Below are 17034 nucleotides of genomic sequence, written 5' to 3'. Positions count from 1 at the left end.
TAGAATGTACTGTGCTGTATTCTGATTATTAAACACTCTCTGCAACATCAGTGCAAGTCTAGTGATTTTGTGTTGTAATGCACTAAAAATGTTTCAGGGCTGTTAAACAGTGCAACATAAGGAAAATGCTTTCTTGTGAGGGAGGAAACAATGGAAGAAATGGCAGAAACCAGTGCAGTCAATTACTTCAAGCCCATTAAAACGGAGAGCGAGAAAGCAAAGCAAAGCAAATTCACAAGGCCTGCAGTAAATCTTGACCTCTATCTCATGACAATGACCTGCGGGAAAAACCAAGGAAAGCCACTACCTTTTGCGCTTTGACATAGTCCTTCTCCAAGTTCGAGATCTTCTGACGAACACTGTTGAGCTCTGAAATTCAAAATATAAAATTAACACACAAGAATCATGAGATAATAAACTTACTTATTGCTTTTAAAAGATGAATACACACAACATCTGCACTTATCACTTTCAACAGACAGCCACACAAGCATTAAATGCTAATGCACTTTGTTAATATTTAACAGGCCAATATAATGCAAGTCAACATAATAGCCTGCATACCTGACCTTAGTGTTTTTCAAGAGAACTCAAGGCTAATAATGTACTGAAGTTATCCGTGAGGTCTTAAAATTAAAATTGGAACATCATAAAATCTCTGTGAAATAATGCACTGTTGATTAATAAAAGATCAGTATCGATTCATTTAGTCTTTTTTTAACTCTAAAAAAATCCATTATGACTAGCATGCATATCTGGCATTATTTATTAAGTAAAACTGCTAATTTGATTGATATTAACTGTTAAAAAAGGTTTATATACCAAAAAACCTATTATCATGATTATTTAGCACAAGAGGACATATTAAAATACTTTAAGGATCACAGTTTAGCAAGAAAATACAAATAATTTACTACTTTAAATCTTTATACTTTGCCACTATGCATCAAATCATAAGGTAGGGTAAGGTAAAACTTTATTGTCCCAGTTAGGGAAATTTGTCTTGGGCTTTTGCCCTCAGCTGCAGTCATCACATACATAGAAAAACTCTACAAACATTCAAAAAGAAGACGTGTAAATAAATAAATCCAAACCCCACACCCAAAAAGTTACATACACACCTCCATATATATATACACATAAGACAAAAAGAAATACTATTAATCCAAGCCACCACTATTTAATTTATTAATGCTCACCGGATAAAGAGTTTTTATATCTGTAGTGATATCTGTTCTGATACACCAATCATTTTCCAGGCAGTGTGAATCAAACAGACCAATTTAGTTCTCAGCTGCACAAACAAGTTAGCAAACCAGGCGGCGATGCCGTGATTTTACAAGTTTGTCATAAGCAAGAGGTTTTTAATAATTGAAAAAAGCTTAATTTAGCATCCTTTATTCCCTTATATATTTTAATTAAAGCTGATTATTTATTATGCTTTATTTTTCCAGAAAGGTCCCACCGAGATTAACAAATCTCTTCATCCAGGGAGCCCTGGGTAAGATAACTGTACCCTGAATTATTAGCCCCATGTTAATTTTTTTCCTGAATTTCTGTTTAATAGAGAGAAAACAAATTATAACAAATTTCTAAACATAATAGTTTTAATAACTTTCTAATAAAATTAAATGATTTATTTTATCTTTAAAATATTTATTTTTCAAGACACTAGTATACAGCTTATAGTGACATTTAAAGGCTAGTTTAAATTTACTAGGTTATTAGGTAAACTAGGCAGATAAGGGTATTTAGGCAAGTTATTGTATAATGATGGTTTGTTTTGTAGACTATTGAAAAATATATAGCTTAAAGGGGCTAATAATATTGGCCTTTAAAAAAATTTAAAAAAGCTTTTATCCTAGCCGAAATAAAGTAAATAAGACTTTCTGCAGAAGAAAAAAAATTATCAGACATACAGTGAAAATTTCCTTACTCTATTAAACATCATTTGGAAAATATTTAAAAAATAAAAAATAAAAAGGGGCCTAATAATTCTGACTTCAACTTTATAAGAAGTATGATATTTGGTCTGTTCTGAATGACAGTTAAATATTCATCCATACTTTGTCTGTGCATAAAAATAAAAAAACATTAGACAATACACTTTTGTTGAATTTGATATGCTTTCTATAACTTAAAAAAAATCACTTGTAAAGCCCCAAATTCAAACATCTTGTCTTGCCCCCATATTATCTAGCATCATTTAAAACATGGGTGCCTAATGAAGGGTGATGAAAAAAACCAAGCTTGATTGAGGATGGTGGGCTGAAATATATCAAAAACTCTATTCCATTAAAGTTTCCATTGGTGATTTCCTAATTTATTTAATATTAAAAAAATAACTAGAAAACATTGTTTTATATTAACTAATGCAGTATATATCTCTTAATATAATAATGAACTTATTACAGTTAAAAACATTCTCGTTTATAACAGAATGGAGTTACACTAGTCAAGCTGCATCTGTTTCTGCCTTGCTTTGCTCACCAATGTCTGCCGTATTGTTCTTTTTCCATTGAGTGACAGTACTTTTATATTTTTAAAAATCGGTTTCATTTACAAACATGTAATTAAAACATTGAATTCCACTTTGCTTTTTTGTAGCTCAGCAATAAAACAAACAAACAAACAAACAAAAAAAGGTTATGTTTAATTAGAAATTACGATCTGTTAAAACCAATTGCTCCCATCATTCTAACTCTCATGGGATGGGATGGTGGGCCAAATCAAAGGTTACAATGGCCAACTTTGGCCCTCGGGCCGTAGTTTGGGCATCTCTGATTTAAAAGGTCAACATCATAATTTGTCAAGGAATTACATACTTTTTTCTTAAAATGTTTGTGATTTAAAATATCCAAAGTATTAATTTGATCTATCAATAATTTAACAAACATTTGCATGTTCATGACTCTCTGATCTCGTTTCATGGTCACATTACATGCACATGAACAAAACTTTTTTTTTTAATAAAAAAAATGTATTTGCATTGTTTAATTTTATATTACTTATATTAATCTTAATTTTACATTTAATGATTTCATTATTCACAAAAAACACTTGAGAAATACTAGGGAAACCAGTTTGTAAGCAAAACAAAAGCTTACTGACAATTTAATTCATACACTTTCAGAAACGGAGGTATTTAATTCATACACTATCAGCAATTTTCAAAAAGTACACATTTGTAACCGATAATATGACCTACCAGTACCTTAAATATACATATTTGCACCCTAACGTATCTAAAGTGTATCTCTGAGGTATTGCTGTGGACCCCTCGAGCACGCTGGCTCGAGTCCCAGCTGAGTCACTTGGCATTTCTGTGTGAAGTTTGCATGTTCTTTCTGTGTTGGCGTAGGTTTTCTCCGGGTGCTCCGGTTTCCCCACAGTCAAGCTGGTTTTAGCTCACAGGAGTCAAACTCAGTTCCTAGCGGGCCAGAGCTCTGTACAGTTTAGATCCAACCCTAATTAAACACACCTGATCAAACTAATTGAGTCCTTCAGGCTTGTTTGAAACCTGCAGGTGAGTGCGTTGAAGCATGGTTGGAACTAAACTTTTTGTGGCCCTCCAGGATCTGAGTTTGACACCTATGTAGCTGATCATTTGCCAGCTTGACCAGCTAAGACCAGGCTGCAAATGGCTGACACCAGCCTGAAAATGGCCAAAAACCCTCAGAAATCAGGCTATTTGACCATGCAGCTAAAACCAGACATCCAGCTTAGATTGGTTTCACCTGTTTTTTATTTGTTTTGTTTTTTTTTTGTTTTTTTTCAACATACTTGCCACTTTTAATCATACTGAACCTCTTCTATAGCTAACAAATAATGTGGCATATCAGTACCTCAAATATACATATTAGCACCATAATGTAACTAAAATGTAACTTTAGGTACTATTGAGGTACTATTATGGACCCTTTAGGTATAAATATGTATCTGTCGAAAAAGAACTGCCCCAGTGACAGCTCCTATACCTTTTTTTTTTTTTTTTAAAGAGCCATAATTTAATATTTAGCTGTTCAAACACCACATCTTAGTGCTTCAACTAGATTAACGTCTGATTTAAAACTGGTACGACTAGCCACCGGCGAAAGAAAATTAAGACTTGCTGAATTACAATTAGAAAGTTATCTTTATACATCCACAATAATTGTAACTATCTAATGTATTTTTTCTGTTTTTTTAAATATATGCATTATCAGTTTTTTGTACTATCTCTGTAATTCTGTTGCACTGTAGAAGTTCTGTCACGAAAACAAATTCCTCGTATGTGTGAACATACCAGACAATAAAGCTCTTACTGATTCTGATTCTATTAAAATTATTTTTCAACCTTATTACATTTAGCAAGCTAACAGCTTTAGCTAACACAGTCTCAGTCCACTCTGATGAGCTTCACATTCAGCCATAAAGCTGAAACTTTTACATTAAAAGTGTCCAATTATTACATAATTTAGTACATTTAATTGTGTTAAACTTTCTGAACAGTTTAAGACATTTAGACAACAAAATGTGTCCAATTCAACAACTCCTACACCCAAAACAAACTAAATTAAAATATGCCAAATGTTCAGCGAACTAAATGCATTTGATTTCAATAACAAACTGAAATCTCACATGATGCAAACAAGTCAGCTGATCAGTGTCTTGAATAAATAAAGGTTTAGGTTTACAGTCTCTACTCACCCGCTGTATTTTTCCGCAGCTCATCCGACAGTTGGTAATTCTGTGTTCTCAACTCCAAGAGCTGAGCCTAATAAAACACACAATAAAAATGTAAGATTATTAGAGTAACACATTGAGATATTTAAATGCAGATATTACTGAACAGAAATGATGACAACAAAAACAACCCATCATTATCAATGCAGCCTGGAATTCTTTATGCTATGAATCTTTAAGCTATCAATCTAATCTTAATGCAGTAGTTGTTTGTAACGTGTATTTACGTAATGGAAACATTTAATTAAAGAGACTGGTTGCTATGAAACTGAGTATCAGATGCATCTGAGGTTGTAAACAAAGGCATGCTGATGCAAAACAAGGGTGAGATGATACTCAGCAGCCTAATATTCTTAAGAAACACCTCTCAAATACAAAATGTGTCATTTACAAATCATATAACTTCGTAGAAAACCATTTTAACAGCTGTTTGGTGAGCTAACGGTGCTAATGGCCATTAATTAGCTACAGGTTAGCGTGCTAACATGCTAAACACATCCTTGCTACACGCCCTAAATTTGTCAAAATGACAGCACATTTCGTGTCATTTCAACGGACATTATTTTAATAATCCTAACCAACAAACACATTGATAAAATAATTGTAACTATCTATTAAAATTATTTTTCGACCTTATTACAGTTAGCATGCTAACGGCTTTAGCCAACAGTGCGCTCTGATGAGCACCAGATTCAGCTATAAAGAAGAGACCTTTACAAACATTTTCATCGGAATCGGTGGTAAATACGTTCAAAGTGTCGTAACTGGATTACAGGCTGTGTTTGATGTCAAACCCAAACATAAATAAAGAGATTTTTACCTGCATGCGATGGAACTCCTCTTCTGACAGTGCTTGCGCCATCTTCGTCACAGAAAAACACCAACGTTACCAGACAGAATAAAAACTCTTTCAACTATTACTATATCTCCTGGTCCTTCTGTATTTCCAAATTAACTGACATTCTGATAGGATGAAGGTTAAAGCAGCTTCTTTCCTCTGTCGCCCATCTAAAGGCTTTGGCTTGGTGACAGGAGCATCACCATAAGTGATGACTGCACCTGTCCTGAAGATGGCGCACTTGAACAACATATACAGTATTTGCACCATCTATTATTCACTGCTGCAGTTGTTATAAAGAACAGACGACATGGGCTGTGTCTCAAAATTCTTGGCTGCATCCGAAATTACACCTTTCCTACGCCCTATGAGGCTTTGCATGAATTATTGGCGTAACTTCCGTTAAAATGTGACATTATATTCCTCACTGTTCATAAAGTTTTAACAAAAAAGGAAATTAATTTACTGTTAGTGCCTATCGAATACCATTAATCAAAATATCCTATTTTATAAAAACCAGCCTGGAAAAGGCCAAAACCTTTCTAAAACCAGGCTGGCCAGGCCCCTGCTTGTTTTTTTCTCCCTCTAAGCTGGTTGGCTAGTTTTAGCTATTCGGTTAGTCTGATCTTATAGATATTTGGGCCATTTACAGAACTGTCTCATTCAGCTATTTTCAGACTGGCAGATGACCAGCCAAAACCAGCTATTTCCAGCTTAAACAAGGCCAAGTTGGTTTTAGCTCACATGTGTCAAACTCAGTTCCTTGAGGGCTGGAGCTCTGCACTGTTTAGTTCCAACCCTAATTAAACACACCTGATCAAACTAACTGAGCCTTCGGGCTTGTTTGAAACCAGAAGGTAAGTAAAGTGCGTTGAAGCATGATTGGAACTAAACTGTGCAGGGCTGCATTCCTCCAGAATTTGAGTTCAACATCCCAGTAGCTGGTCATTTCCCAGCTTGACCAGCTAAGATCAGCCTGAAAATGGCCAAAAACCCTCTGAAACGAGGCTATTTGACCAGCTAAAACCAGACATCCAGCTTAGGTTGGTTTAACCTGTCTTTTTGTTCGTTTGTTTTTTCAGCAGTGTCAAACTTGCCACTTTAAATCATACTGAACCTCTTTTATAACTAACCAATAGTGTGACATCATGGTTACTGATTATTCTTTGTATATACAGTTACAGAAAAGTTCATTGACTTATTAAGCCTCTGAGTATCATGTGTTTTTATGACTGTACAACTGTAAAGTGTAATTTGGCAGTAATATGCATTCCTCTGGGCTGGCAACTTGTCATAATGAGGCAATAATTAGTCATTCTAGGTCATAGTCCATAACCAGGCTTCAGCAAAGACTTCCAAAAGTTTACAATTTAAAATCTTAATGATCTTTAAGATCATTAAACTACTAAGGGTAACATTTATTTTGATAAATCATTTGAGTATTAGTAGACTATTTGCTTAATATCTGTTGATACTGCTCCAGACATTTAACTGACTATAAGTAACTTTGCAAGTTCATGTGAAATTACACTGACCCTAACCCCAACCTAACACTCTACTAATAACCTAATGAGAATTAGTTGGCATGTAGATGCAATGTAACTTAAATTCAACAAACAAACTCAAAATGAAGTGTGACCAAAATAATATTCTACATATAAGTTACAATTGGTTCTCTGTATTTGCTACTGAATTAACATGTTCATTTGACATCTGACAATATAAACAACTGTTCGTAATTATTTTTAAGTCAACTCTTCAAAATATCTTTTACTATAAACAAAATATATGAAGTAGATGAAATAATGTTTAACATACATTCAACGTGTAGAAATATATTTCTGTAAAAAATAAACAGCACACTTAATTTGAACAGACTTATTTAAAACACATTAAATAAGTGATCATACTACTCCTAAATTAAATTTAAAAAACATCTGCCGACAGGTTGGTGAGAGGATTGAAGTAAATAACTTAACAATTAAGTAGTGTTTTGAAGATGCGCTTAGCAATAATTAGTGTCTTTTATCATGTCATCAAATGGTTCTTGTTCTTAGCATGAATCTTATATTTAAAATAAACCGGAGCACCCAAAGGAAACCCACACGAACAAGGGGAGAACATGCAAACTCCACATAGAAATGCCAACTGACCCAGCCGGGGATCGAACCAGCGACCTTCTTGCTGTGAGGCAATCATGCTTCCCACTTTGCAACCATACTACTCTTAAATTAAATAATGAACATCTGCTGATAAGTTGGTGAGAGGATTGAAGTAAATATATAACTTAATAATTTATTAGTATGTTGAAGATGCGCTGAGCATTAGAATCTTTTATCATGTCATCAAGTGGTTATTGTTTTTAATTTGCATTAACTTTTAATTTAAATAAACTGTTACATTAAATTACATTTAGGCACATCTTCTGTAAACCATGGTAAAATGTATAATATATATATATATTTTAACAGGACATATTAAAAAGCAAAGTTATACAAATCTGTATTACCTTAATATTTCAATAATTCAAAAATCCTTTATAGTTATTTAAATCATCACAATATTTAATGTTTAATATTTAATGTTTTAGTTTTGAAGGTGGGCGACGCAGTGGCACAGTAGGTAGCAAGAAGGTCGCTGATTCGAGCCTCGGCTGGGTCAGTTGGCGTTTCTGTGTGGAGTTTGCATGTTCTGCCCTTGTTTGTGTGGGTTTCCTCCGGGTGCTCCGGTTTCCACCACAGTCCAAAGACATGTGGTACAGGTGAATTGGGTAGGCTAAATTGTCTATAGTGTATGTGTGTGAATGAGTGTGAGTGTGGATGTTTCCCAGAGAAGGGTTTTGACAGGAAGGGCATCCACTGCGTAAAAACTTGCTGGATAAGTTAATGGTTCATATGTGGCGACCCCGGAATAATAAAGGGACTAAACCGACAAGAAAATCAGTGAATGAATGTATGAATTTGGATAGGTCATTTTTGAGAAAGTGCCTCTGATGGTGATGGAAAGATGGACACCAATTTAGTCTCATAAAACCTTTTACAGACATCTTATTTTGTATGCTATCCTAATCAAATTTGAAATATAAACTCATGAAACACTTGGCTTCCAAGTCACACTTTTTTCTAGGACATTACATTAATGTTTTCCAGTGTTTGTATATGGAAAAACAAATATTAAATATTTTCTCATGACTTCATAATGTAAACCTTTTAATATTTTTGAGCATGTAACTTTCTCTTTTACCACAGTAAAGCTCAAAGTGTCTTCTTCCCAGTGATGGTGTTTGTAGCTTACTGAGGTCAGGAACTGTTATTATTTAAAGTTAGGTAGGTGTAAATCCCCAAAAGTGAGTGCTGGGTAACAGGTTTGGATTTTTATTTATGAATGAGCATTGCAAAAGACTTATATTGTTCTTACCAATTTAATGTTAATGACTCTTATTACAAATCACATTCTCAGTAAAACAACAAGATAAGGCCAAACTAAAGTGTATACAAATAAAATGCATTATGAATGCACCACACCTATGAAACCACAAACAAGGAAGACTCTGAATATATTTAGCGCAGCCGCTACTCCTATTTTTTGCAAACCCTCTATTAAGTTGGAAGTAAAACTGCAACTGGTGTGTGTGTGCTGGTAAACAGCAGGTAACCCAAGGCTACAAGAGAGACATAAAACCAGCGTCTGATGCATTCGCTCTGTCTGATCTCCCCCTGTCTGTGGAAACCCTGCCAGACTTCGAAGTAGTGGAGTATTTTGGAAGGTGACAAATAAAGAGACGATCCTCTTCCTTTTTGATCCACCGCAGCAATTTTGTCAATTCACTGATTGCTGATTTCTTTGTGACAAGTGATGTAAAACAAGCATACATCTCAAACTTGCCTGTGACCTGTAGAACAAGAGAGGGAGAGTTTTAGGAAACAGTAGATCAAATTGCACATAAGCTACCAAGTTTGTGTTGGTAAGATGTTTATGAAATATTATGTGCTCAATACAGTATTACCATAAAATAGTAGCCTTTTGTTGTTTAAAATTTGATGAGTAATGTTTTATTCAATGAATAAACAGTGTTAACATCTTTAAACATGCCTTACTAACATAAATTAGCATGTTGATAGCATCTTGATTAACATAAGATTGGATGAATTGCGTATTTTAAGCATGTTTTAAGATATAGCCAATGCTTATCAGTATCCTAACATATTAGTATTTCTCAAGTATGTCTCTAGCATGAATTAGCATGTTGATAAAATGTTTCTATCATTGCTAATGAATACACTGCTATGAATTAGTTAGCATATTTTTACAGATGGCTGTTTAACTATATTTATTTATTTTAGCATGTTTTAAATATCTATCATGAATCATAAATGCTGATAGCATCATGTTTAATGAATTGCTAACATGAATGAGAATGATCAGCATGTTTAGAAACTGTTTAGCATGTTTTTAGAAAGTCAACTGTTAACACGAGTTAACATTTCTAGCATGTTTAACATTTTGCTAGCATGATTTAACCTGTCTCTAGAATGTTTATTGTATGTTTTACCACACAACTGTTTTAGCATGTTTCTAGAAATTTACCAGTTAACATATCATTTCTGGCATGTTTAACATTTTATTAGCATGGTTTGACATGTCCATTGTATGTTGCTTGCATGTTTACCACTTGGCTATCTGTTTTAGCATTTTTCTAGTATGTTAACTGTTAAAATGAGTTACTTTTCTGGCATGCTTAGCATTTTCTGGCATGATTTAACTGTTCCTAACATGGTTCTAGCATGTTTACCACATGGCTAATGTTTTAGCTTGTTTGTAGTATGTTAACATGAGTTAATGTTCCTGTCTCGTTTACCATTTACTAGTGGCATTTGACATGTTTTAGCATATTTATCACATGTTTTACCATTACTAAAGGTGGTAAAACGTTGTATGTGCATGCAAACTGCATGTTTGTAGCATGTTAACTTAACATGAGATAACATTTCTGGCATGTTTAACATTTTGCTACAATGATTTTACACATCTCTACATGTTTCCTGCATGTTTTACCACACAAATGTTTTAGCATGTTTCTAAAAAAGTTAACTGTTAACACCTTTTCTGGCATGTTTAACATTCTGTTAGCATGCTTTGACATGTCCATAGTATGTTGCCTGCATGTTTACCACATGGCTAGCTGTTTTAGCATGTTTCTAGTATATTACCTGTTAAAATGAGTTAGATTTCAGTCATGCTTAGCATTTTATGGCATGATTTGATTGTTCCTAGCATGATTTTATCTATCTTAAGCATGTTTATTGTATGTTTTACCACACAATTGTTTTAGCATGGGGGCAAGGCAGTGGCGCAGTAGGTAGTGCTGTCACCTCACTGCAAGAAGGTCGCTGGGTCGAACCTCGGCTCAGTTGGTGTTTCTGTGTGGAGTTTGCATGTTCTCCCTGCCTTCGCGTGGGTTTCCTCCGGGTGCTCCGGTTTCCCCCACATGTGGTACAGGCTAAATTGTCTGTAGTGTATAAGTGTGTGTGTGGATGTTTCCCAGAGATTTCTGTCATTGAGCTAGCATGATTTGACTTTTTTCTAGCATGATTTGACATGATTGACATGATTTACCACATGACTGTTTTAGCATTTTTCTAGCACACTAACTGTTAACATTAGTTATTAATAATTGTAATAATAAAAATGTATTTTGTGTAGTACCATTAACAGTTGATTTCTCAAAATGATTTAAAAATCAAGCAACATACAAGCAAAAAAACAATCTTTCAACATTTCTGGAATGTTTAGCATTTGACTAGGATGATTTGACGTCCCTAGTATGTGTCTTGCATGTTTTACTATCTGACTAACTGTTTTAGCATGCTTCTAGCAATTTAACATGAGTGTTTCTGTCATGTTAAGCATTTTGCTAACATGATTTGACATGTCCAAAGACTGTTTCTTGCATGTTTTCCTCATGACTAACTATGTAGCATGTTTCTAGACCTGTTAATTTTTTAACAATAGCACGTTGCTTGTATGTTTGCAACATAGCTGACGGATTTAGCATGTTTTAGTATGTTAGCCTGCTAAAATTAGTTATGTTTCTGTCAGGTTAACATTTTGCTAGCATGATTTGACAGGTCCCTAGCATGTTTATTGCATGTTTACCACATGGCTAACTGTTTTATCATGTTTGTAGTATGTTAACTGTTAACATGAGGTAATGTTCCTGTCTAGTTTACCATTTGCTAGTAGAACTTGACAATTTCTTAGCACATTTCTCACATTTTACAACATCACTAACTGTTTTAGCATGTTTGTAGTTAACATGAGTTAACATTTCTGTCATGTTTAACAATTTGCTAGTAGGATTTTACATGTTGTTAGCATATTCTGCACATTTTAACACATGGCTAACTGTTTTAGCATGTGTTTATTCTTATGAACACAGATTGGCACATACCCAAGCCAGCAGAGTTTCTCCGTCTGCAGAATGGTAGATGAGCTTGAGAGGTCGTGATGTACTGTGGATACGATTGTGCATGTTGCGATACAGATCCAGCAGTCGTATCCTCTCTTCCTGGCTTTTGTAGGGCACGGCTATCTCTGGGCTGAGAGATGCAACATAAGAAAAAATGTATGCTAATATTATGAATCACTGATTACAGCACAGCCATTATTTACTAAGACACGTGACCTGATCACACCACCTACATCAACAGTGGAAGAGATGTTGTCTTCTGAAAGTATAAACTCTGCTTCAGTCAATTTGAGATTAGAGACATTTTTAACCACAGGCTGTTTCCAAACATCATGTGATCTTTGAAGCTTCAATCGAATCATTCAGTTGGCCTTATTTGCTTGCATTTTTGCATAAAAGGCACCTAGCAACTGTGTCTACACAAGGTCTGAAACATTGCAGCCATGTGATTAGCTGGATCAAATAGCTGAATTCATGGCAAAGTGGTCTAATCTTTCGCAGAATGTGGAAATCCTGGCTTACAGGCCATCATTTATCAGGATTTGAGAGCCATCTGTTGTTTCTGATGGCAAAATAAACTCTGATTCAGACAAATGATTCGAAACTAGAGATGCACAGATACTAAAGTTCTCAAATATATACCAAAATAAAGATTATTTGGAATGATATCTGCCAATACCAACAATTCGGTGGTCTTATACCTTCTTTTAATTTCATTAACAATTTCTAAATTAAATTAAAACCCCTATTTTGTTCATTTTAATATAATGTTTCAGAATTTCTGGTCTCATAAACAGAAAATTAACCAAAAAAAAACTTTTATGCATTCTTCCGCCCTCTTCTGAATGATAGGAAATAACTGACATGATCGTTTTAAAGCTAGAAAATTGCTTTTAATCTGGCTGATACCAGTTATTGGCCAATATATTGGTGCATCTCTAGTAAAAAATACTAGATTTTGTTCATTTACTTGTGGTTCACTGTTCTTTAGCAGCTCATTTTAATATGATATGCATTAACCTGCATTTTACATTTAATTCACATGTAAAATGTATTTTTTAAGTAAAACGAAATGTAATTTTCAAAGGAGACTGACTAACTGTGGCATTGTTTGTCAGATAAACAAGTATGTTCACTTGCAATGTTTATCAAATATATGAAAACATGTGTTTATGTATTACAAGAATCAAAAGCATAAATGTAGCATGTTTAAGCTCTTTAAAGGTCCAGTGAAATTAAAATAAAGTAATTAAGAAATTTTAGATGTTAGTATCAGTATTAGTTTTAGGGCTATCTATAAGCGAGTGAGCTTCAAAACAGTCCCAGATTAGCATTTAGAATATATATAAACATATAATCATCCAAAGCATGTAGTTTGTCATTCAGGCAGTTTCTGAGTGTTCACTGTTTTAGCAGGTTTCTAGAATGTCATCTGTTACCATAATGTTTCTATCATTACCAATGCTAATAAGCTGCTATGAATGAGTTAGCATGTTTTTGCAGATGGCTGTTTAACCATGTTCTCACATTCATTGTAGCCTAGTATGTTTCAAATATCTAGCATGAATTTTACATGCTGATAGCATCATGTTTAGTGACTTGCTACCATGATTAGCATGTTTAGAAAATGTTCACATAGTTTTAGCAGGTTTCTAGCATGTTAACTGTTACCATAAGTTAACATTTCTGGCAAGTTTAACATTTTGCTAGCACAATTAAATCTCTCTCTAGCAGGTTTCTTGCATGTTTTACAACACAACTGCATTAGCATGTTTCTAGAAAGTTAACTGTTAACATAAGTTAACGCTTCTGGCATGTTTAACAGTTTGTTTGCGGGATTTGACATATTCCTATAATGTTTCAAGCAAGTTTTAGCATGATTCAAGCAAGCAACATTTCTGTCATACATTTCATCGCATAATTATCTGATGACTTTTTAATTAATGATTTCCCACATTAAATACCATAGTAATTTATTGTAGGTAATATATTGTTTTTATATTGTTATATAGTGTTTTAAAACCATAAAGTACTGGTAATTTTTGGTAATTATAGTTGCAAAGTATAGTAATACAGACAAATTTACTGTTAATAATAAAAAAAAAAAAAAAAAAAAAAATATATATATATATATATATATATATATATATATATATATATATATATATATATATATACATACATACATACATACATACATGTATGTATGTATGTGTACGTATATATATAATATATATATATAATTTTTTTAACTAAAAGTTGCTACATTGCTACAGTTTAGTAAAAGATAAAGTAGTTTATCAGTTTAAACTATGTTCATTTTAAATTATTAACTATATTCTCATTTTAATGTGAGACATTATTGTTTATTTTTCTATATTTTAAAACAAAACGACTGAACTAAGTTTGAACAAATTAAGATCCTGAATTAGTTTATTTCTTAATCCTACAATTAGCCGGTCTATTGTTTTCTTTGTGTATGTGGATATGAATAAAGTCATAAGTGTTTAACTAATTATTTTTATTTAAATAATTTGAGTTCCAAAACTGCACAGATGTTAAAATGATTGTTACGATATAGTATTGAAATAATGACTGAAATTAAAAACCATAAACTGTTCACAGGTTCACAGTCTAATGAATGGCAATCGTAGCTTGGGCGGTGTCGATCGCCATATTTGTGAAATTCAGTAGGTGGCGATAATTATTCCTAAGCGGTTAGTCATTAAACAAGACAAAATAGAATAAGACTGTCAGCTGGCAGCTGGATACCTCTCTCTCTCATACTTCAGTTACTCATCAAAACTTCAGACCAATCAAATGCTTTTTTTATCTGACATGCCCCGCCCACTTCAAGACACTTCTCATTTGCTTTTCATTTGATCCACTTGACCTTGGTAGCAGAGCTGTGATAAAAACAAAACGCTATTGGCTGTTTTTTTTTTTTTTTATAAAGGGGAGGAGCTACTATATTTCCCGCCCTCTCTTCATGTTTCAGTTAAGTACACATATAATTTTGAATAAAAAATGCACATTTCCTTTAGGGCCTTACCATGTAAACTGTGGGAGCTGGCGATGATGTTCCATCACATTTGAAGGCTTGTACAAAAAGTGTCTGAGATTATTTACACCGACATCCTCAACACAGTACATCTGACTGTTTGCCACACACTCCAAGGCATTCTGAGACATGAAAGCTTGCTCGATTTTCCGTTTGCACTCTGCCATGGCATAAAAAGCTTCTTTATCTGTTGAAAGAAGCACAAGGCATATGGTGCATTCAGGAGGGTCTAGATTCGCCACGTAGGCATAAAAGTAGCAGTCATGATTGAACAGAGGCAGGCAGATGGGCATCCAAATCTCTCCTGCCTGAAAAGCAGAAGATGCCCTGATGAGGTTTAAGAGAAGATGAAGGTCACTGGGTGTTAGTCTAGTGTCCTCCGCGACTGTCTTCTCCTGAACGATGGACACAAGCCGGTTTTGTGCAATGAGAAAGGAGAATACCAGATTGGGGGTGATGGATTTCTGTAGGATGTTACTGATGATGTCTCTTGAAGAAGACGGCAGGGGTAAACACTGGACTGCTGATAACATGAAGCTGGGATCAAAGTCCATGACGTCCAGAAGGCTGTCCAGGACCCTCTCAGAGCCAAACAGCAGGCGCCGCAGGTCATAGTTCTTGCGGTGCTCAAAGATGCGTTTTATGCTGGCCTGTGTAAGCATGCTGACTATCTGATGATAGACATGGAGGAGTTCACCGCGCAGCTGCTGCTCTGATTGATGAGTTGTGGAGACAGAAACAAACACCAGAGGGCCCTGCTGTAAAAACACCACCGTGTGCTCATCTGAGGGAAAGAGACAAAAATTAGCATTACATTAGCTGTTAGCTGTATGCGTTATATATACATGGGACAAAGACAAGACATATCTTTTAAGTGTCTGCATTGAAGCTATAGTTCACCCAAAAATGAAAATTGACTAATTTATTCTTCTTCAAGTGGTTCCAGACTTTGAGTTTCTTTTCTGAACACAAAAAAGATATTTGCAAAATGTTAGAAACCACTGACGTAAAGGTAAAGCCGATACTATGGAAGTCAATGGTTACCGGTTCCGATTTTTGAAAATAATTTCTTTTCAAAAAAAAAAAATTTTAAAAAAAGGAAGAAACTCAAAGGTTTGTAGCAAGCAAAGGCTGAGTAAATGATAGATTTTAATTTTTGGGTGAACTATTCCTTTAAAAAAAATGAAATTAAATAAATAAATAACAAAAAATTTATTAAAAATTAAAATCAAAATCAATAAATAAATAAACATATATATATATATATATATATCTCCAGAACAAAATCTTAAGACTAGGGGAAACATTACAATTATTCACATTTTGCAAGGGTAGATCATAATATGATTGTAAGTACTGCTTTAAAATACCCAAAGAAGACACTGGTGCAAAGCCAAAAAACTGAGACAGGCAATTTATTGAAAAAAGCATTTAAACTCAAATAGGCTCAAATCAGCTGATCAAAAGTATAGGACCAGGGGCCAAAAAAAACACGACAATAGAACTTAAATTATCAAAAGTGACTTAGTAGTGAGTAGTTCCTCCAGTCTTGTTGATCACTTCAAACACTCGTTTCAGCATGCTTGATACAAGTGTTTCTAGGAGGCTGGTGGTAACGTTGTTCCACGTGATTAAGATGGCTTCAGGAAGGTCACCCACTGTCTGTACCTGCCGTTTTTTTTTTGTTTTTTTTTGGCAATTTTGTAAACTTCCTTTGACATCCATCCCCAAATGTTCTTAATGGGATATAAATCAGGGGAGCATGCAGGATGGTCCAAAAGAGCAACGTTATTCTCCTTGAAGAAGCATTTTGTCAGGCTCGCATTGTGAATTGCAGCGTTTCTTGTTGAAAGATTCAGTAATTACTACAGAGATGAGGGCCTTCAGTCAGGAGGGATGCCCGCTGTAACATGTCTACATAACCAGCAGCAGTTCATGCCC

The 17034-nt window shown here is 34.3% G+C and overlaps 2 protein-coding genes across 22 annotated transcripts in view; both read right to left on the bottom strand.

The window, feature by feature from the left end:
* The window catches only part of gripap1 (GRIP1 associated protein 1), a 99349-nt gene extending 93573 nt beyond the window's left edge, over positions 1-5776 (bottom strand). For 16 of the 17 annotated variants that reach the window (XM_087263921.2, XM_087263929.2, XM_087263916.2 and 13 more), the window contains exons 1-3: positions 5546-5776; positions 4690-4756; positions 308-369 (exon numbers count right to left, since the gene is read on the bottom strand). In XM_087263921.2, coding sequence (XP_087120047.1) covers positions 308-369; positions 4690-4756; positions 5546-5587 — 171 coding nt within the window. In that variant the 5' untranslated portion in view covers positions 5588-5776. 17 annotated transcript variants of the gene reach the window in all.
* Positions 5777-8965: 3189 nt separating this feature from the next.
* mon1ba (MON1 secretory trafficking family member Ba) overlaps positions 8966-17034 on the bottom strand; it is a 12899-nt gene continuing 4830 nt past the window's right edge. For 4 of the 5 annotated variants that reach the window (XM_087264393.1, XM_087264392.1, XM_087264394.1 and 1 more), the window contains exons 3-5: positions 15085-15877; positions 12015-12162; positions 8966-9455 (exon numbers count right to left, since the gene is read on the bottom strand). In XM_087264393.1, the coding sequence (XP_087120519.1) occupies positions 9225-9455; positions 12015-12162; positions 15085-15877 (1172 nt within the window). In that variant the 3' untranslated portion in view covers positions 8966-9224. Of the gene's footprint in view, positions 9456-12014; positions 12163-15084; positions 16041-16720 lie in introns of all 5 variants that reach the window. The other variant, XM_087264396.1, reaches the window with a different exon arrangement.

The sequence above is a fragment of the Danio rerio genome, chromosome 8 (assembly GCF_052040795.2).
Source record: "Danio rerio strain M-AB ecotype USA chromosome 8, GRCz13ab, whole genome shotgun sequence".
NCBI classification, from domain to species: Eukaryota; Metazoa; Chordata; class Actinopteri; order Cypriniformes; family Danionidae; genus Danio; species Danio rerio.
Note: the sequence above shows the minus strand (reverse complement) of the source record. Positions and strands in the feature narration are given on the sequence as shown.